Consider the following 22,000-nt stretch of genomic DNA (forward strand, 5'->3'; position numbering starts at 1 on the left):
TTTTAAAAAACTGCAATGCACAGGCTAATCTAATGAACAATGTGGAATGAATCCTGGGCCATGCGCAGAAGTTTGTCCTTTTTGTCATTTGAAATACTTGGGTCATAATCAGGTGTGCTTAAGTCCACTGAGCAGTTTACTTAGATGCACTCAACTGTGTTGGATTGTGGTGGTTCATGCAGAATATAGTTTGCATCAGTCTGAATAGGATGTGTGACTCTTTAAAGCACTGCTTCATTGTTTTTTATCCAGGCAGACTACCAAGTGGAGGTAAACCGAAAACATTTTTATGAACTGTCACTTGAATATGTGTGTAAGCTACAAGAGATACAAGAACGAAAGAAATTTGAATTTGTAGAACCTGTAAGTACTGCGGTGTAAAATATTCTTTGTGAAATAAATTTTTGGATGTAAGAGTAAGTGTAATGGGTGTAGCAGAGAGCAAAACACGAAATCTGGTTAAACAGTGCAAGGCCCTGCACATGCTTTTTCTAAATCACTGTAGCTCTTTTTTTTTTTTTCATTTGCATGCTGATCTGATACGTCCAATATGTGGCCAAATAAGTTCTCCTTCACAGATGCACATAGTCATGTTTAAGGTGCTTCTATCTGGCAATTATCTCTCACTGTTGTGATTTCTCTGTGAATATCACAGCTTTGTGGACAGTGCTGGTTGTTTAGCTTTTAACACAGAGAAGTGAGTTAGTATGTAATTGATGGGTGCTAAGGCTTGGAAAAACCAGCTTAAGCTAAAGAGGCTGTCTTTCACAATTGTACTATTGTGTACTGTTTCCTTTTTGAGTTTTTTCTTGCTCAGGACATTTAGTTGTGTTCCGCATTATGAGTATTGAATATCTGTATGGATTTTGACATTAATTTTAAATATCTCAGTGCATTGCTGTGGAATTCTACTAATAACTAGTTATTCAACTTGTATTCATTGGGGCTTACTGCCAGGAATTTGGGAATAATTATTATTATTATTTGTATTTCAGGTCCTGTCATTTTTTCAAGGAATGTTCACTTTCTACCATCAGGGTTATGAGCTTGCCAAAGATTTTAATCACTACAAAATGGCTCTGCAGATCAATATCCAGAATGTAAGTGAAGGTACTCTTTTAATTTAAGCTTTTTATATTTAGTTTAAATGTCCTTCCACACAAGTTGTCCATGCTATTGCTTTTTTTTTTTTTTTGTATTTCTGAAAAGTGAGGCGAATAAGCTTTAGGGAATACAATGCCATCTTCAGGCTAAAAGGCTGAATGACTTGTTAAGCCTCCGTACAGTAACCTGATTCAGTGTTTCTTCCAGCTATTTGATACTGAACTTGTGAAAAATAATTTCCTCTCTTGACTTACATGCTGTATACATGAAAATTGCTCATTTGGACTCTATTTTTTAAAAATCATTCATTTTATTTGTACGCTGCTTTTCTCCCCCAAAATGGTGCTCAAAGTGACTTAAAGCAAAGAAGGAAGGATACATTTCAAACAAACACTGCATAAACAGTTTCATAGTAACATAGCAAAATAATAACACAGTAATAATTTCATAATAGCATAGCAACGCAAAAATATAATAACATACAAAAAGCCACATTTCAATACTATAAATAGAACAAGATTACTTAAACAACACGCAGCACCCAATAGCAAAAATAACAAGGGAGTGTCACTGTTTCACTGTAGTCCTAGAAACAACCCTACCATGATGTTGCTCACAGTCTCCTCTTCCTGCAGAAGCTTCTTACAGGGCTTCCAAGTACAAAAGGTGGGGTGTCTGGAAACACCTTTCCTATGATGATATTATTACATGCATGCAGAATTATTTGAAATGTGAACTTTTGACAGTTCTCTGTATTGTATGGTTTGTGGTGACTTTGCTGAAGGTAGTAACCACAACTATAGGTTTCATCCTTTTCAAGGGCAATCCGTTCATTATGTACTATAATAAAATGTAACTTTATGTAATATAAATGTACTTGTTTTTACCAGCTCTAAATGTCTGTGTCCACTTAACAAAATTCCAATATAATGTTATTGGGATAAAGGGCTTGATCCAGTGAGACTTAGTAGTAGGTAAAGCTGCTACCAATTATGCATACTGCCTTTCTCAACTGCGGGTCCCCAGATGTTGTTGGAATACAACTCCTATCAGCCCCAGCCGTCGTATCCTAAATGGTCAGGGATGGCGAACGTTAGGGGACCCAAGACCAGGAAAGCCTGGTCTATCATGTATTATATGAACAACGAGGATCAGTTTCTGAAAGGGATATTGATCATTCCATCATTTGTTCCCCCTGCCCTTTGAAACAAGTCAACAGAGTCTTTAGGCACCACCTGCTGTTTTGCCAAACTTTCTTCTTGAAGCTTAATGTAGCTTTGATTTTAAATCTTCTCTTGCTCATAAAAAGCAATAGAAACCTTCAATTAGTTTTTAAGGATGTTAGACACCCAAGAGGCGTGTTAATCATCCTGGTGTTTTGGGTTTTTTAAATAGGGATACTCCGTTTACCATTTTCACTCTTAAAAACTGTTTCTAAAACCTTCTCTTATATAGACAAGAAATCGTTTTGAAGGGACAAGATCAGAAGTCGAAGATCTCATGAACAAAATCAAGCGAAATCCCCTGGAGCATAAAAGAGCAAACCAATTTGCAAAGGAAGGCTACCTTTATGTGCAGGAGAAAAGTAAGATACTTGCTTACTTTTGTGATGGGAATTTTGAAACTAATTGTGAAGGTTGCTCAGGGTGACCATACATTTGATGCTCAGGGGAAAGGATTTGAAATTGTCTTTTATTTTCTGTCAGTTGATAAGTATGTCTGGGCTTTGGGAGGGAAATCTCTGATGTTTAGTAATTGTTGTAATTTTGCTTTTTAAAGTGTGCTGTGATTTTACATATGGATTAGATAAGATACGCTAAATATTAAATACATTGTAAGTCATTTGAAGACCTTTTAGTGTTACAGGTGACTAACAAGTTCAATAAATAATAATTTACTTTATTCACCCTGAGATCTTCTGATGAAGGATAGCAATTCCTTCTGATGAAGGAAAAGCAAATAACAAGTGATAACTATAGTATTCATTTTGATGGTCAGCTTGCATTTGGGGATTTTACCTTGGGTCACTACTGATTTCCTCCCCCCCTACTCCTGCTGTTCACCTATAGTTCCTTAGGATCCACAACAGTCAGGAGTAAAGTTAACATTGTTTTGTGCGCACATTTCTTATTTTAATTCTGTAGGTTTTCCATCCTATCTCTTTGTCCTTTGTAATTTGCTGTAATATGCTGTAATTATAGCTGTAATATGCTATAAGAAGTTGCCATAAGTTTTGCTGTTGAGCACTTTGAACAAACGCTGAAATAGTTAGGTCAGTGCAGGTGACAATACTTGGGCATAATATGATCATACAGTCCAGTTCCTGGTAGCAAACTTGCTGCCTTGTTTTGAACCATTAGCAGTTTCATACCATTTTCAATAGCCCCACATACAACATCTTGTACTGATCCAACCATATAGACTACCATTGTGATTTTTTAAAAATGAAATTGCTGAATGCAAGGTGTGTTTTTTTTAAAAAAATAAGCAAATAGGAATCACAAATGTGCAACAGGAAATGTATTTAAGAAAATTACGAATGTTAGTTATGGTTTAAGTTTCAGAACAATGGGTATCCAAAGAACTGTGAGCAAAAAAACGAGCTCCTTGAGTTCTGCAGCTCATGCATTTTTGCATGCAATGCTTTATTGTAAGATGTAGAACAGTGCCCTTTGGGAGTGGAAGGTGCCTTCCATATGTGAACGATTGCATAGTGTGTTTCCTTTTTACCACTGCAACCCCTTTAGAAACACTCCCACTTTATAAGTCTCTGACCTCATTTCTCCAGATCTCCTGTTCTTACTTCTCACTATTGTTCGCAGATGGGTGAAGGATAACTCATAAGATTTTTGCAGAGATCTTTTCAGTACAAAAGTTTGTAAAATAGATTCAGAGCAGAAATGCATGTAAATGGAAAAGTATGTATGTTTCAATACTTCTAAAGCTGAGCATTGCTGTTTTGTTGAAGGACCTGCACCATTTGGGTCCAGCTGGGTAAAACATTACTGCATGTACAAGAAGGAGACTAAGAAGTTTACAATGATACCCTTTGAGCACAGGTCAGGAGGAAAGATTGTGAGTACATTTCCCATATCATTGTACTTCATGCCCTATATCTAAATGAGAGTATGAGAGATAAGGCTTGCTCTATAGTTATTCTCTGTGTAGTTGACATTTTTTGTTTTAAGTATAGTAAGGTATAATAATGAAATGATAAGAATTCTGGAAAAGTTCTAGGTTTGGGTTGTAAAGAGCAGAGGAGATCCCAAAATGTTCTTATTTTATCTGCAATATCGCATTAATGCCAAAGGGATTAAAGTTTAGTTTGAGAATAACTAGCTAGGGGAATGCAAAAAAGAACATTCATCTGAAAAGTTTTTTAGTAGCTTCATGTTTACTTTATTTTGTAGGCTTTCTGTGTCTGTAACATCTGGAACTTTTCAACAAATTCAAAAATTCAGATTAGGGCAATACGTTCATAGGCCAGCCAAAATATCATGAAATATTTTGAAATCTTTTGAGTTCTGCAGAACTCCTCATCAGGCTAGATAGTAAACAGGGTAGAGGGAAAGGAAAAGTTGTCATATGGTGAAGATATGGAGTCTGCATCTGGTCACAGTCTTAAGACACAATGTGTGGTAATAATAGGAGTAGCAGACAATCAAATGAGGGTCTGCAGGCATCAGGTTGTACTTAGGGCTGCTGGGAAGGAAGAACATACAGTGGCTGAATTTCCCCATATTTGAAACCGTAAACCAAGCACACCTGGCATATCACTTAGTAGAGCCTCATTTGAATGTCTACTACCTTGTGCCTTGTACCACCTTAAGACTGTGACCAGATGCAAACTCCATGGGTTGTATCCAGTGAAATTGCAAAAATTATATAACAGAATTTCCCCTGCCTCTTCACTCTTCATGCCCCCTCCACACCAGCTCTAAAGGGTTAGGGGGATCCCCAAAACAGATCTATGAGTGCATAGGGGAGGAGAGGGAGGAGAAGTCCTTTCATTAATGAAACAACTTTGTTGGATACAACCATGTGATTCTCCATGGCCTTCTGATAGCAACAGTCTTTCTTTCTGTGCCTAGTATTCCGAAGGCTTACAGTACTTGTAAGAAATTGTGGCCCTCCAGGTAGGACTCTTATCTGATCCTCAAAACTGTCTCCAGGCCATACCCCTCACCAGTCCCATTCTGTAACCATGTGTGTTTGCCTGGCTGCAACTCAAATTGTAGTCAAACGGCCCACCCACACTTGCATATGCTCCTGGGTAAAACACTAAAAAGGGAATGCAGCCCTTGGTCTAAAAAGTGTTACCCAGCCGTGATATACTTACAGACAACCCAATTGGAGGTTCACCTGATAGTGCATTTTGTGTGTGTGTAAAGCATGTTTGAGTCCAAGAGGTCGTTAATACTGAAGAAGACTTACATAAGGAAACTAAAGGACAAGAATAAGTAAATTTCTGTGCACATCAGAATCTAGAAATTGCAATATTAAATAAACACATGCTACCTGATTTATGATTTTACTTTACGTTTTTAATAATGCTTCCTATATTAAAGTTTTCATATAATGAAATGTTTTCAGGGTGAGCTGGAAGTCCTTCTCCTTAAGTACTGTACCAAAAGGAATACTGATACTATAGATAGGCGGTTCTGTTTTGACATGGAAGCACTAGATCGGTAAGTTGGTCAGGTAAATATTAATATTATGTTCCCATAGAATTCATTTAATCTCAAGTTTTTCAAATGCACAGAAGTAAAACAGGGAAGTTATGGCTACCAACTAGGAAAAAATGATAGTTGTCCTGTGAGCATTTCTAGCCCCCAAGCAATTTTTCACGGTCCATAAGATTGTCCGCAATTTGATGGCATATTTCTTTGTTTACTGACCTGGTGTTGATTCCATTTTTTCATGCTGAGCTGGGCAAGGAGGTTTCAACCTCTCTGCAAACCCCAGTGTGACAGGAGATAACGCTATCACCCCTGTTCATGAACAAGACAAAGTTGAGGAAGTAGGCTGGGAGGCACCTTCTGTGTATTTCTTTTTGTGTGAGCAAGAGAGACATGTGTCTTGTGTAGCAGTGAGTGCAAGGTGCCTATGGCAACTTTGGGCATACATTCGTACCTCAGAAGTCGATCAGAATCTGTTCTGGAAGTCCGTTCAACTCCCGAAACATTCAACTTCCAAAGCGCAGCTTCTGATTGGCTGCAGGAAGCTCCTGCAGCCAATCAGAAGCCACAGAAGCCCCGTTGGATGTTCGGTTTCCAAAAGAATGTTCAAAAACAGTCGTTCGGGAGCCGAAACATTCAACCTACTTGCTTTGACCATACCTAATGCTGGCATGAAGCCCTCAGTGCCTCCCCACTCCCTAAATAGACATATAAGTTTTATGGCAGTAAAGGACAGCTGAATTCATTTATTCCAGTTTTTGTGTATTTGTGTTTTGGGTTTGTGAATACGAGAGAGGAATCTCTGTGAAAAAGACTTACTTGAACCATAACACCAAACAAGTTTAAAGCATTGCCACTCCTGCATGCCTGCTCACCTTTTCACCCGGTTCACCTTGTAGCAACTTACATATTTATGTAGAAAGTTTATAGACTGCTCTTTAGCAAGAAAGCTATAAAATCACAATAAAACATGTAGCTGCATCACCCAGACATAAAATAAAATGCCAGCACAAAACCACGTCACTACAGCAAACACTGAAAAAGGCCTGGGCTAGTAAAAACCTCCCCAAAAATGGTGCAATTCTGGGAGGGGAATTCAAAAAATGGGGTGCTTCAACAGAGGAGGCCCTTAAAGCGGTCACCATCCAGTTCATGGACAGGATCTAAGAGCAAGGCCAACGTCTGATCTTAATGTGCAGATTACATTTATGTAGGAAAAGGCAGTCCTTCAAGTAACCAGATCCTGAGCTGATCAGAACCATAATTATGAATTGCATTCCAAAATGGTCAGGAAGTCTACTGTAACTCTCTAAGAACTAAAGTTGTGTTCTATGTCTAATCCCACTTAATAACCAACCATGTTGTAGTATTTCACACTAACAGTTGTTTCCAGATAGCCTGTAAAGGCAGCCCTATGCTCGTTGTAGCAGCGTCCAGGATTTCTAATAAGTTTGTGTGAAATGTGATCAAAGGCTGCTCATTTGATCTTAAGCACTTTTTGGACTAAATTTAAACAAGTAAAACTGGTAGATTCTCTCTTGTGCCCCTGATCCACATAGAACCTAACACTAATGCAACTAGAAATAATACTGCATAACAATTTTATGATCTATTGTCCTGCCTGTTCCCCAATCCTTTTTGGTTTGACTATTGTATCTTCTCTTTAATACTTCTTTTAAAATAAGGGTTATAGTGGACTATATTACATGCCAACTTCAAGGATATTTAATGGTTTCAAACATGCCCATATTGCTTTTGTAGAGTGCCTATGATAATAATTTGGACAGGATTATTAATGCTCATTAGAGATTTTAAAAATTAATTATTTACCTTCATTTGTGTTTTGGTAGACCTGGTATGCCTGTTACCATGCAAGCATTCTCAGAAGAGGACAGAAACCAGTGGTTCGAAGCCTTAGATGGAAAAGAAGCTGTAAGAAGAAAACTATGATTTTTTTGTTGTTGTTGTGATGGCAAAATATTACAACATAGACTAACCTCCTGTTTCTTTATGCTGTTAATATAGGTTGAGCATTGTCACAGCAACCTGGTTTGCACATCACATTAAAATCTAGTTAAAATGAAGCTGTGGTTTAATGTGAATCCACAGACAAGACAGAATCTGGCTGATCATGATGTCCAAACCTGGATTTGTGCTTTGTTTCTCTGCAAACAAACCACAAGCCCAGGTTTGGAATCACAACAAGCCAGACTTTGTCCTGCTCCCTGGTGAGGAAGTAGCAGCAGGACTCGGGAAGGATTGGAGTTTGAACTTCTCAGTGGTGTGCTCCAGTAACCTTAAGCCATAGTTTTCTTGTTTTTTTTAACTATGGTTAATGCAGTAGTTCTCAAAGGGTGTGGCATGCCATACTGATGTGGCAGGAGAGGATGGCAACTATGTCAGAAAGTTTCAAGGACAATTAGTATTACATTTTTGGGAATGATTTATGTTTCTTATGTAGCTGCATTGTTTTATACTCTCTTGATGACTCGTGATCGTATTAGAAAGTAGTTGTGTTCTATGCTTTAAATTAAGCACTGCTAGATGTTGTTTCTTTTTGTTTTCCAATGTATTTCTTATCGATAAAAAAACAAGTGTCGTGTGAGCAAAATTTTATTCTGAAAGTGTGGCCCAGAGAAAAAAGTTTGAGAACCACTGGTTTAATTTGACATGTGAATCAGGCCAGCATGGACTACAAGTGCTGGGTTGTCCAATCCTTAACTTCCAGTACTGATGCACCATAATTTTTTGTTGGCTATGATGGAACAGCCCACTTCTGTTTAGTAGGGAAGATTTTGCTTGTTCGTTTTTCTCACCCCCCCAAAAAAAAGCCTGAATTTGAGTGTACTTATATTTTTTCTGTCTCTCTTTGCCAGGTGTTTCTCAATTTGAACAGGGCTAACATAAAAAAAGAAGGAAGTAAGTACTTGTCTTCAGTTGTAATTTTGTTAAAAATAACCTTGATTTTGAAGAAGCAACAGTTATATGTTTGAGTAGGCTTTTCTTCCCATTGTTAGTCTTTATATTGTTGTAAGGGAAGTGTACTATAGACCTGAGATATTTTCAAACTGTTTCTCCTTCTAGGTGCACAGTTGGATAAGCTTGGGTTCACAATTCTGAGAAGATGCATAAGTGCTGTTGAAACAAGAGGTAATGGCAAACTCAGTTCAAGGTAGCGTTTCATGAAGGTTTATTGGTTGAGCTTAAAGGCAGAGAGTGATCGTCAGAGCTTTGATAGGGATTCCGGTATTACGAGAGGGAAAGGACATTTCTGCACAACAGTGCTAGAAGACAAATGACAATACATTTTGGGGGGAATGGGTGTGAGTTTTACAGCATTTGTCTTAATGGATCATAGTATTCATATACCTTGGATTAGTCCTTACAAGAACCATGCACTGGCCCCAAAATTAGAAACAAGAGGTAAAACTGATAGGATCTGAAGCCAAGGTTTGTTCTTTGCTTACCAGCTATGATTTATTTTAACAGAACAAACCATGACCCTCAGTTAAAATGCAACACTAAGCCAACATTTGCAGTTTGTTACTCCCCCTCGCTAGTGAGGAGCCCATAGTGGCAGCAGCTGAGCATTCATGGTAAACCATTAGCCATGACTTACCATGAAATGTGAGTACAGCTAGTGAATTCATGGCTAAAATGAGATCTTGCTAGTTCGCAGGTCATGCAGTTAACTGCCATGGCACTGCCGCTCTTTGTAAAGGTGTGTGTGGTTTTTCACAAGGCTTCAGTCAAAATTAGAAAATATTTGGAAAAACTTGAAAGCGAGCCATCTTTATGTTGTACTACTTTTCAGTGCTGTTAATAATAATAATAGTATATAAAGCATCATGTGTAATAGAACTAGAGCTTTGTGCTTCATCTGCTTCTTACAAGGTAATGACTGTTCAGAATATATCTTCTAAATAAATTCTTACTGCAGGCTTTTTTAAAAAACAAAAACAAAAAACCTAAGGGGTGTGTGTGTGTGTGTGTGTGTGTGTGTGTGTTTGTATAAGCTTAACAGTTGTGTCTGCATATATTCTGATTATGGTTGCCAGATTGCAACCTGGAGATTCGCTCTTGAAATCCACTGGGAGGGGATACAGTGAGAGGGGATGCAGATAGCGGTTTTTGTTACTTGGGATCATGCATCAGAAAACTTAATATTTATTTTGGGGCTTAGTTAAACTAACGTTTCATGTGGCTTTACTGTCATTTTACTTTGCCATAGCTCTTGTCAATGCACCACCAATTTACATTTGAAGATGGGATAGAAGCACTAAATAGGATTTCTACATACCTAATGGAATATTGAGTTGACAAGCCTAACCAGGCAGCTCTTTGGGCAACAGCAGGATAATTTTTAAGTGTTAATCCTGCATTTTTTAGATTATGTGGAACAGACCTCCTTACTTAAACATTTCTCTTTAACTGCAGAAGCAAGCATTAACTTGAATTCAATTATAAGAGCCAGGTATAATTAAAAAGTATTAAGTCAATTTGAGATCGGCATTAAATATTTCAGATACCTAGTCTTAACTTGGGGCCCAGTGAATCAATGTGAGATTCATTTATTTCACTGTACTTTTTGACATGCACTGTATATCTCATCACCTTCCCTTCATGAGGCTGCAGTATCTTCTGACCCTTTGAAATACTATAAGGGCATGAATAGTTAGACAGTTTAATTCCTCTTATTTGGATTTTCCAGTAACTTATCCAGATCAATTTTCAAGGGGGTGGGGGGAGCGTCAGTAACCATTGATCTAGTATATAGCGTGATGTGGCTTAACATCTGTAGGACACAACTATCACTTGCCCTTAAGCATGTAACACAGAACAGCTTCATAAGAATTCCATACTGATTTCTGTTATGTTTTTACGTAGGGAATAGTGGCAGTGGTAAAAGACACTGTTTATGCAGCTCGGTCTTACCTGTATCCACATTCATTATATATTTTATATGTTTGGTGTACATTCCCCCCCCTCCTTTAGAATTCATTAAGTTTCTCTGAAAAACATCTAGTATGCATTTTATGAAGATAGAGGGCAGCAGTAAGCTGTCGTTCTTTGTATTTCTGTAGCAAATGTATATCTGCTTCATTGGTGAGAAACTGGGGGGAAAGTTCCCGATGGAGAAAAAACACGATTTATCCAGCAGATAGGTGATCTTTTATGCAATGAATCATAAAAACCTTAAAGAATAGTTTTGTAGGATGCCAGTCATATAAACATTTTGATCTTCAAAATGTGCTTGTAGTATATTTAACTTTACTGTCACAAACTAATGCTCTTTTAAAAAATTAAATATACTACAGGTTTGCTGTGGTATCAGTGGAATGTTGTTTTTGATCCTCTAAATAAATATTAGAATATTCATATGTAAGCCTTTTGCCTCAAAGTTACCAGTGGTGCTTGGGAGATACAAGATAATAAAAGACCTCAAGCATATCTGTTAGGGAGAATTTACAGCTGAGTCCACCAAATAAATGCTAAGGATTGTCACATTTTCACCAACCCTGCACCTTTGCTTTTACAGCAGTCTGAAACAGAGAAATTTATTAGGTGGAGGTTTTCTTCATACATAAGGACTGGTTTTAAAAAGAAGAAAGTGATAACTCCTACAAGTTGTAAGTGTGGTCTTGAAGCTGGAAACAAGGGTGCTACTGACCCTACTCTGTATTATACAACCCTCTAGGAGATTGGTATAGAGTTGCATCAATGGCCATGAATTTGTTTTCTCAATGTTAGAAATACCTTGTTTCTAAAGAATGCTACTAGTAGCTGAACAAAAAATGTGCTGTCTTTTATACTAAGTTTCCTACTAATATTTCTGGCTGAGATAAAGTCAGCAACTGGTTCTTATAGCACCCCATTTTTTTGAAAATAAGTTACCTTGTGATTAAGGTTCTTTTATTGCTGGAATAGATATGATAGATTCTTCCAATGCCTTTTCCTTTAGGTAAGGGGGGGAGGTGGCAAGGGACAGAATTTGATTGGGGGTGTGGTGCTTGTGGTGCATGCTGTTTCTCAATAGAAATTACTCCCCCAGCTGCTACAAGATATGTACACGTAGTGTACCTGCCTTCTATACCACCAGCCAACAATCTTAAGGGACCATTTCTATTGGGCTATAGTATGCTAAGAAAGGGTTAAAAATCCCCCCACCCCACCAATTAACATGGCCCTTCATGCAATTTTGGTAAATTTTTCAGCTGCTATAGTCAAAGAAAAATATGTTGGGAAAGTCCTTCATCTGTTCCTGTGTTTGGCTTTAATATTCAGCATATTAGGGAAGATATTTAATAGCTGCCGTCAGATACTGTTAGAAAATCTATTGGGTTTTTAGACAGTACCAAATTATTGTGCCAGGTAATCATGTGAGGAGGAATTAAAGAACCTTTTAATGAGGGTGAAAGAGGAGAGCACAAAATATGGTCTGAGGCTCAACATCAAAAAAACTAAGATCATGGCCATTGGTCCCATCACCACCTGGCAAATAGAAGGGGAAGAAATGGAGGCAGTGAGAGATTTTACTTTCTTGGGTTCCATGATCACTGCAGATGGTGACAGCAGTCACGGAATTAAAAGACGCCTGCTTCTTGGGAGAAAAGCAATGACAAACCTAGACAGCATCTTAAAAAGCAGAGACATCACCTTGCCAACAAAGGTCTGTATAGTAAAAGCTATGGTTTTCCCAGTAGTGATGTATGGAAGTGAGAGCTGGACCATAAAGAAGGCTGATCACCAAAGAATGGATGCTTTTGAATTATGGTACTGGAGGAGACTCTTGAGAGTCCCATGGACTGCAAGAAGATCAAACCTCTCCATTCTTAAGGAAATCAGCCCTGAATGCTCACTGGAAGGACAGATCGTGAAGCTGAGGCTCCAATAATTTGGCCACCTCATGAGAAGAGAAGACTCCCTGGAAAAGACCCTGATGTTGGGAAAGATGGAGGGCACAAGGAGAAGGGGATGACAGAGGACGAGATGGTTGGACAGTGTTCTCGAAGCTGCCAGCATGAGTTTGACCAAACTGCAGGAGACAGTGGAAGACAGGAGTGCCTGACGTGCTCTGGTCCATGGGGTCACGAAGAATTGGACACAACTAAACAACAACAACAAAATCATGTATATTTTTTCAAAAAAAAATGTATCATTCACTATTATGCCTTACCTATTGTAATTAATGGTTGAGGGGCAGCCATCTAACCAATTATATAGTTACCTATTTATAGTTTTCAGTATAACTGTTGTGATATGGTTCTGTAGTAGTGCATGTTCATATGGTTCTTGAGGCTTGGCCTGGATCCTTACTGTGGTATCCACTGAAGTCACCAGTTTCTTGAGTCAGCATACTTTGTTCTTAATGTCTGTAATGTTAGCAACTCAGAAAATCAATACACAATCAGAGCTGCAACTTTTGAGACGTACACAAACAATAAGCTGAATTGGTTGTCAAGAATGTTTTCAGCTCTTTGAGATTCTTACTGTGCAGTTTTGTAGCATTAAACCTAGTGATGTCGCAAGCTCTGTATCAGCATCTAACTTTCCCTTATGCATTGAAAAAAGTTTTGGGTTGCAAATGACATGAAAAAGTGAAATATCTTCCTTTATCTCATGGTTTCCCTCCTTTATTTTATTAAATTTTAAACTGCCCTTGAGATCTTAGTTGAAGAATTACACTTTCCTAACTGTTTACACGAGGCATGCAGAACCTATGGGCAACATGATATTGCTGAACTACAACTCCCATCATTCCTGGCCATTGGCCATGCTTGCTGGGCTGGTGGGAGTTGTAGTTCAGCAACATCTAGACAGTCAAAGATCCCTTAGCCCTGATTTACACTACGTAATGCCATCAAAATTGTGATTAAATCTCAAGTTCTGCTTTGTGGTTTCATTATCACTTGGATTTATGACAGGAGCTGTATGCACACTACTGAGGGCTCATGAGCCAGTCATGGGCTTGGGGATCCTATGAAAGCCAGCCTGTTTTATTAAACTAATAGCACTAAAAGGAATGAGAGCGAGCATTCTGCAATGTAACCAAAATTCTGTCCAGGTTTCTGGGGTATGACATCTTGTAGACTTTACTTTGGAAATCACAGCTATGTGGATTTGGTGCATTTGACAAAGGTATGTTGATGAGCATATGTGTAGCAAGTGACAGTTTCAAGAGTTCATCTATAAAATGCAGCCTTAGGAATGGAGATGGTAGGGCTTGTATGATACTGCCCTGCACTGTGATAACTCCATTCCCCTAGATGGGGATGTTCAGATCTTTGCATAAGTAACATTGATTAACAAAATCAGAGTCTGACGGTGATCAAGAATATGTACAAAAACATCTTGAAAGTACAAATAGCCTAGATTTTCAGTTTCGGTCTCTGGACTTCAGAGAAGGCTATTCACAACTGCTGCATAGAAATTGCAATTGTTCCATTGCTTGGTTCTTTGGGCACTTCATGCTGGATATACTAGAAAGAGGAATGTGATGATGTAAATTATACAAGTACTTGTACAAACTATCGTGTGTGTGTGTGTGTGTGTGTGAGAGAGAGAGAGAGAGAGAGAGAGAGAGAGAGAGACTGATTGATTGATTTTCTACAGATTAAAAAGTGGTTATTGTGGTTTTGGTACACCCAATCATATCAGTGATAAAAAAGTGTTTAATGGGGGGAAATGTAGTTTGATCCTACTCTTATCTTCAGAATGTATCCACATAGTTAAAAGTACTTCCAGTCAGATCCTTCTGGGCTTTGTGTTGCATAATAATTTTCACGAAGGCATCAGACGTACTTGTAGATGAATATTTACACATGCCTCAGGCTTTTTATTCATATATGGGTGGTCGGTTTGCCACTAGTTTTGTTAGTACTGAAGTGACAGGAAGACAAATCCCACAGAAATTACTATTTTCTGTTAAAGTAGGCACTTTATAGTTAAGAGATGCCTGTTTCCTTGCTACTGGTATCCTTCTCTTTCCTTCTCGAATCTTCCCCCATTTTCCTTTTGTCACCTGGTTTGTGGGTGAGAATTCCAACTCAGTTGGTGGCAGATTTGGAATGGGTGTTGAGAGAGAGCTGGTATGTTATAGGAAACAATGTTGGTGAACAGTGAGCCAAATCTGACCCAAAGCCTGCCAGTTGTTGACCACTGCCTTGTTCTTAGGAGCTTTCTCTGAACGCTCTGCTGTAACTGAGGACAAATTCCCTGTACATTACAGCCATCCAGAGAGAAAGGCGTTGAACATATGAAAATATTTTCAGTGATGCATGTGTATGAGTGATGTTCCTGTTTAGAGACTCCAAAGCTGCCGTAGTCCCTCAACTTACCATATCCATGAAATGAAATCTCAGTGTCTTTTCAGGACTTTTAAATTAAGGTGTGCATTCCTCTTACTCCAGATGAAAAAATTAATTCTCAATAGTTGTGTAAATAAATATAATAAGTCTAAATCATGTTTCCCACTTATCTTTCCTAGGTGTCTTGCATCCTTTTTATAGACGTTATGATAATGAATGCAGTTCTGAGATTGATTGTTCAGGAGACATTTCAAAGCTTACCTTTCTAATGCCTTTGGGTTGTGCTTTTGTATCCCCACCAGGTATAAATGACCAAGGACTGTACAGAGTTGTGGGGGTGAGTTCAAGGGTCCAGAGACTTCTGAATTTGTTGATGGGTATGCCTCTTATTTTTATATCCACTTTTTTATCCTCTTCTACCATGCCATACCTAGCCCATTTGTACTGGAGAAAAACTTACGGAAGGATTAAAGTGAATAGCACTTCGGTTTCTAGAATCTTGGTCCCTAACATGTTCAGGATACTCTTTTGGAGAGATCATAGATGGCACATAAACTAATTCTTAAAGTAGATCAAAGGAGCTTGTAGCTTCATATCCAGAGGAAAGGTGATATAAGGAGTGATACAGAAGACTGACTGTAGTTGATAATAAATGAATGAATTATTTCAGATTAAATTTCCTAGCTGAATGTTGTTGCACATCTATTAAGTGCACACCTTATATGTTAATATCCTTTCTTATTTTGATTGGTAGTGATCCTGTAAGAAGTTTTCTCCTAGTAACATTTTTTTGTGAAGTTTTAACTTTCTCTTTATCCCAACCCACAATTCTGGCTGCACCTCACCACCTTCCCCAAGGTATGGGTACTTAGATGAAATTCTTCACCTGCCTATCATCTAACCCCGCCACAGCAGTCAAAACTGCGTTATTTCCAGACTTCTTGTCCAGAGCGCTTGACAATACATGCAGTCAGATGAGACCACTGGGATTATTTCAGTTTTCTGAGGCTCCCAGACCTGTCACCTCACAGCAGCATGGGTCTGATTCTCAAGGATTCATTGATATTCAGAGAAGCTAGTTTGCAACAGGCTCCTCTCCAGAACCATGCATGCTCCATCTGTGCTGATAACACAGTGTTCTTTGGCAGAGAAAACTAGAGGAAACCAACAAGTGAATTCATTTCATTACCCCAGACATTATGTGAATGGCAAAGCACTTTTATATTATATGCTGCTGTCAAATCCTTGCCACCTGTATGGCTCTGTTTTAACAGGCTGTCTATTAGGAGTTACGATAGCATGTCAGGCTTGAGATCTTGTATCCCATGTCATGTCAGTTTGTCATAATGATGTTGCTAAATATTAATTTACTTGATATCTTTAATCACTGTTAGCAATTTTGTGGTGTTCAAAGACGGCATATAAACCTCCCTGAATCTTGAAGCATCGGGAACTGAAAAAGAAGATTATCAAAAGCCAGTGAAACAAAATAGATGTGGGTGGTTGCTCTGGAATTCAGAGTTTTCATAAGGAAGTTGTTTAGCTATTAACAATGCACTTGGGATATTTAAAATAGCAAAGAAACAACTGAAGGCAGTTCCATGTTCATTTAGAATGAATAAAATAAAGTGAATTATTGCATTCACATGAAATGATAACTACCTTAAAAGGAAGTTTGCTGATCTAGGTCCGTGATATTATGAAAATAATTTTAGCTAAATAAATACTTTGAGAGTTTAAATAGTCACATATTCTTATGCAGTTGTGCTTTCTTTCTTTAGCTCTGCACTGCTGCATAAGCTGTTTGGAGGCAAAGGTGTTTTTCAGCCAAGCATGTACTGTCATATAATTCCACAATATAATGCAATTAGAATGGAGCTTTCAACTTTGGGGAATCTTCAGACATATAATCCCTCACCTGTGATCTAAAGTGATACTTGAGTTAATTCACTCAAGTATCACATTCTGTTTTATGAGTAGGCCAGGGGCTGCCAATCTCTTTGAACCAGCTGTCACATTTTGAGTTTTGAAAAAGTGCTATACGCACCAGTCACAAAACTGGTCTTGACTGTGGATATCACACAATATAGATTCACTACCCCAACAAACACACAATGGTCCTGTTGCTGTCTATTTATATCCCACTTGTCTTTCATCATTAACCCAAGGTAGTTTACATGTAGTTCCAAGCTGGTCATACATTCAAGCACGACCAGGTTAGCTTCAGCAAAGTAGTGGCTTCATGTTCCTTCAGATCATATACTGAGCTTATAGATCTCTTAATGGAGGAATTCATTGTCAACAGTTGGAAGTCTGGACCCAACCCATGGTATGGTAACAGAACAAACAAAAATCTGATCCAGTTTGTTTTGTTCAAATACTTTTTTTCCCCTTACCTGCAGAACATTACTGGGCATTGGGTAAAGATCTCTGTACTAATCCCTAAATAACAATCAACACATCATCTTCATATGTAACTATATAATATATCAACTAGCAAAATGCCCAGCAAATTTGTTGGGTATGTGTATAGGGAAATCGAGGGCTCTAACTAACACCCAACTCTTTCCCCATTTGTCCCCCTTTCAGCTCACTTCCTGGGTTCAAGTTCTGGATCATTTTGGTTCAGAGCACCAGTTTTGGCTTAGTTCTTGGTGAGAATGGTTGGATACAAAGCCCCATCAGCTTTCTGTCTTGAGAGAGCTTATCCAGATAGCTACAGAGGAGTAGAAGGGAGTTCTCTTATTTTCTCAGCCTTCACCCCCTCCCTTTCCCCAGGCTCTGCTCTGCTCAGACATTTCAAGATTTGGAAGAGGATAGCATGCTGAAAGACAAGAACAAAATTAGGCATGCCTTTTGGATAGTAGTTAATGCTTGCAAGTTGGTCGAAAATGTTACTTGATTTGTATTATTTAAATGAAGTTTCAATAATTGACATAATTAGACAGAATATTCAGTTATAAGAATTAATTGGTTGGCATAGCTTTTGGAAGAGAATTACTTGGTTTCTGTTAGAAAGGACTACACCTTTAATAAGGAGACCTAATTTGATTTGTTGCTGCTCTGGCAAGCCCAGTTATATGTGAAATCTAAAATGTATTAGTGTCAGTTACTACTGCTTTAGTTTTTGTTAAATTTTCTATCACTCACCATAAGAAAAAACAAATTGACATGTATATATTTTTTAAAATCACAAAGTTCATCAGTCAATTTGTGATGCATTGGACTGTGACATGCTATCTTTAAGATAAAACAGGACTATATTTTAAAGAAATCGTCAATGCAGTTTCATTTCTTTGTCAAGAAGAATCTGTGGTGTTTGATCAGTCAGGCATTTTAGAGCTCAGTTTTACTGAGCCACTTCCTACTTACAGGAAATGAAATTGATATGGTGGCCAATGTATTGTGTAACATTGACTGAGTTGTTTGATGGTAAAAGAAGAAATGTGGAAGTATAACTCACTCATTACTTCACTCCCTTTAATTATAGATTCATTCTGCAGCATACTCCCCCGTGTTCTGGTTAGATGCCATAGCTTTAGTGAATATTTTCTAGCAATTTCTTGCACAGAAACAGTCATTACATGTGAATATGTTTTTACTATATGGCTCTTGAGCAGCAAGGTTTATTATTACTATAAAAGAAAATAATACTTGCCCCCTGCAGCCTTAAGAAATTGTTTGTGCAGTGACACTTTGGGAAGGCTGGGGGGGCGAGTATTCAAAGTGTCACTGCACAAACAATTTCTTAAGTTTCTTTTTAATGAGGTAATGAAATAAAATTAGCTTAAATTTCTTATTGCGTAAAAGTCTGTTTTCCATTAGTTGAATATGTGATCTGTATGCTGGGATGGGCACTTCTTTATTCAAACATTTGGGTGTTGATTGGAAGTATCAACATCTGAAACAGCACTTTCAAACAAAAGCTATTTTTATTTGATCACTGGACAATGATGTTGACCTTTTGCTCCCCTTTTTGATAGCACCTTGCACATTTTCTCTTGTTGAACACTTGCAAGAAAGTCAGCTTAGCTTCCCACTGCTTGCCTAGATGTCCCTCCTCACCCCATTTCCTTTAACAACAAACAATTACACTTCATGGGAGCAACATGGAATAACATAATTCGGTCTAGTTTATTGTGGTGTTTTTTGTGGTGCACAGCCTATCAACAAGATATGCATTAAGTTGGGAGAGGGAGTTGGCTGTTTGCATTGCAAGAGATGCCATGTTTGAAAGAGTAATATTAGATTAGTGCCTGCTTGTTCCTAATGGGATCAATGAATGTTTCAACCCATGTACAAATCTAATCTCCCCCCCCACCCCACTTTTTGTGGGTTATTTTCTAGATGCAAAAACAAGTAATGAAGTTGACTTGGAAAATTCCATGGAATGGGAAGTGAAGACAATAACAAGTGCAATGAAACTATACTTAAGGTAACATTAAGCTTTAAAGTTACTGTAATCTAACTTAGTTATGACATACTGAAGATCTAAATCGGGCATAAGCAAACTCGGCCCTCCAGATGTTTTGAGACTTCAATTCCCTGACCACTAGGGATGATGGGAGTTGTAGTCCCAAAACATCTGGAGGGTCGAGTTTGCCTATGCCTGATTTAAATATTGTACTGTTCCACTGAAAAGTGCAAATTTATTATAGAAGGTTATGACACTGCAGTTTGTGGAAATATTAAAAATAAAACTCTCATAGTCTGCACCTATGGACTGTCCTGCAGAACACATGGGCTGTGGGGTAAGGATCCTGATTTCTTTACCCTGGTAAGAATACCCAACGCTTCCCCCCACTTTTGTATACCAGGGGAACGATACCCAAGGGGATATCTGGTGAGATGGGGATTCCTCCCACTGTTATAAAAAGTGCACCAAATGCGGTGGGAGAAAGTATATGGATTTTATTCTTTGGACGTGTTTGTACTTGGAATAGTAGTACATATTAATAGGCATTCTTAATAATTCCACACCGTTTGTCTTAACAGAAGCCTTCCAGAGCCCCTGATGACGTATGATTTACACGGAGAGTTCATCGTTCCTGCCAGTAAATATTTGACTTACAAATACATCTTACTTCTTTTAAAACAGTTACGATGGAGATCAGGGAATAGTAGCCTCAATTAAATTTCTACTTTGAGTAAATTAACTCAAACATTTTTTACATGGAAATCATTTGAAAACTGTTTTTTCTTCCCTCCCCTCAATATATTATATACATAAAAATGATCTGCATATTAATAGCCTCGTGCAGTAAAATACTGACAGTCTTGGATATACTTAAAGTTTTAATATTACCTACAACATTGTTTAGCTTATTTTAAAACTAGTGCTAGCCTTATTGCGGAAGTACCTTTTCATGTCTCTGTTGATTCCTCCTCCCCCTGCAAAATAATATACCCCAGAAATGGTAGTGTTACATAAACCTATACATCTCAAAATCTCCTATTACCTGATACTTCTTTGCACTGAGATCCTTGTGAGGTCCATATCCCAAGCTCAGTTGGTTAGAGTTGTTGTTATTGCAGAGTCCTGTGCACAACGGAATGACGAACAGTACGTGCCACATGCTTAAAGTTGCTTTATTTTCAGTTCATTGTTGAGAAATTACAAACATGCATCTTGCCTCTGCGGGAGCAGAGAAGCAACCGTCCTTCTCCTCGGAATAACGAACACCGAGAGACAGTAAAAAAACAGGAAACCAGTGTACGTCACATCCAGCTTCCCATTCCCGTGTGAAAACCCAACAGTACTCTGACTGTGGAATGTAAACATTGTCTTGTGACAAGCACTTTGCTGCACAGTGAAGAGAGCAGAAACCAACATCCTCCCCCTTTCCGTGAACATCACTGGGCAGCGTGTTCGTACAATATCAGTACAAACCCAACTTCTGTACATAGGTACAGTGTTGATCCCTTGATACAATCTTGGACAATACATCAGCAGGAATTTCACTACCTGGCATATAGGACACCGTTACGAGTCCCTTCTGAATATGTTCCCTAGCATGTTGCACCTTCAACTGCAAGTGCTTCGTGCTTTGCTTACAACCTTCCGAATTCAGCAAAGCCAAACATGCTTTGTTGTCCTGGTAAACCTGGATTGGACATTTGACAGGAATTTTCATGTCTTTGCACAATTGTAACAACCATTCACAATCCTTAAGTGAATAAGACAGTGCATTCAGTTCAGCTTCACAAGTACTTAAGCTAATTGTTGTTTGCTTCTTGCATGACCAATCAAATAGACCCTGATTGTACATGTAGCAAACTCCAGACGTACTTTTCCTGTCTGTAGTGTCACTTCCAAAACTTGCATCTGCAAAAATCTCAAGACCACCAGACTTCTGATTGTTAAATCTCAGTCTGTAATGCATAGTGCCTTTCAAATAGCGTGCTATGCGTTTCAGAGCTTTCCAATCCTTAACAGTAGGATTGTTAACTTGTCTGCTTAGCAAATTACAGCTAACAGCAATGTCAGGTCTTGAACATCTGGCAATGAAGTTTAGCTTGCCTAGCACACTTCTGTACAGTGTAGTGTCAGAAAATGCTTCTTCAGTGTCTTCTACCTGATAACCTGTTGTCATCGGTGTGTCTACAGGGTTAGCATCCATCAGGTTCAGTTTGCTTAACAAATCAGCAATTTTCCGTGACTGGTGTACTAGAATGTTACCACTTTGATCTTTCTCTATTTCCAGAGATAGTTAGTTGTTTACCTCACCGAGATCTTTCATGTCAAAGTGCTCTTTCAGTTGAGCTAGGGCATTATTGTACATTGTGACATCTTTCCAAAAGAATAAAATATCATCAACATAAAACAAACAATACAGCTTCTTTTGCCCCTCCTCTTTGACAAATACACATGGATCAGCTTTCCCTTGCTGAAAACCTAGAGAAAACAAT

General features: G+C 38.3%; 1 protein-coding gene across 2 annotated transcripts in view; it reads left to right on the plus strand.

Moving 5' to 3' along the window:
* Positions 1-22,000, plus strand: part of ARHGAP10 (Rho GTPase activating protein 10) — a 110,247-nt gene that overhangs the window by 41,076 nt on the left and 47,171 nt on the right. For both annotated transcript variants that reach the window (XM_082237623.1, XM_082237624.1), the window contains exons 6-16: positions 253-363; positions 996-1,100; positions 2,560-2,689; positions 4,073-4,179; positions 5,698-5,792; positions 7,634-7,715; positions 8,660-8,702; positions 8,868-8,933; positions 15,394-15,468; positions 19,439-19,526; positions 20,087-20,145. In XM_082237623.1, coding sequence (XP_082093749.1) covers positions 253-363; positions 996-1,100; positions 2,560-2,689; positions 4,073-4,179; positions 5,698-5,792; positions 7,634-7,715; positions 8,660-8,702; positions 8,868-8,933; positions 15,394-15,468; positions 19,439-19,526; positions 20,087-20,145 — 961 coding nt within the window. The remainder of the gene's footprint in view (positions 1-252; positions 364-995; positions 1,101-2,559; positions 2,690-4,072; positions 4,180-5,697; positions 5,793-7,633; positions 7,716-8,659; positions 8,703-8,867; positions 8,934-15,393; positions 15,469-19,438; positions 19,527-20,086; positions 20,146-22,000) is intronic.

Source organism: Podarcis vaucheri (genome assembly GCF_965113315.1).
Source record: "Podarcis vaucheri genome assembly, chromosome: 9".
Classification (NCBI taxonomy): domain Eukaryota; kingdom Metazoa; phylum Chordata; class Lepidosauria; order Squamata; family Lacertidae; genus Podarcis; species Podarcis vaucheri.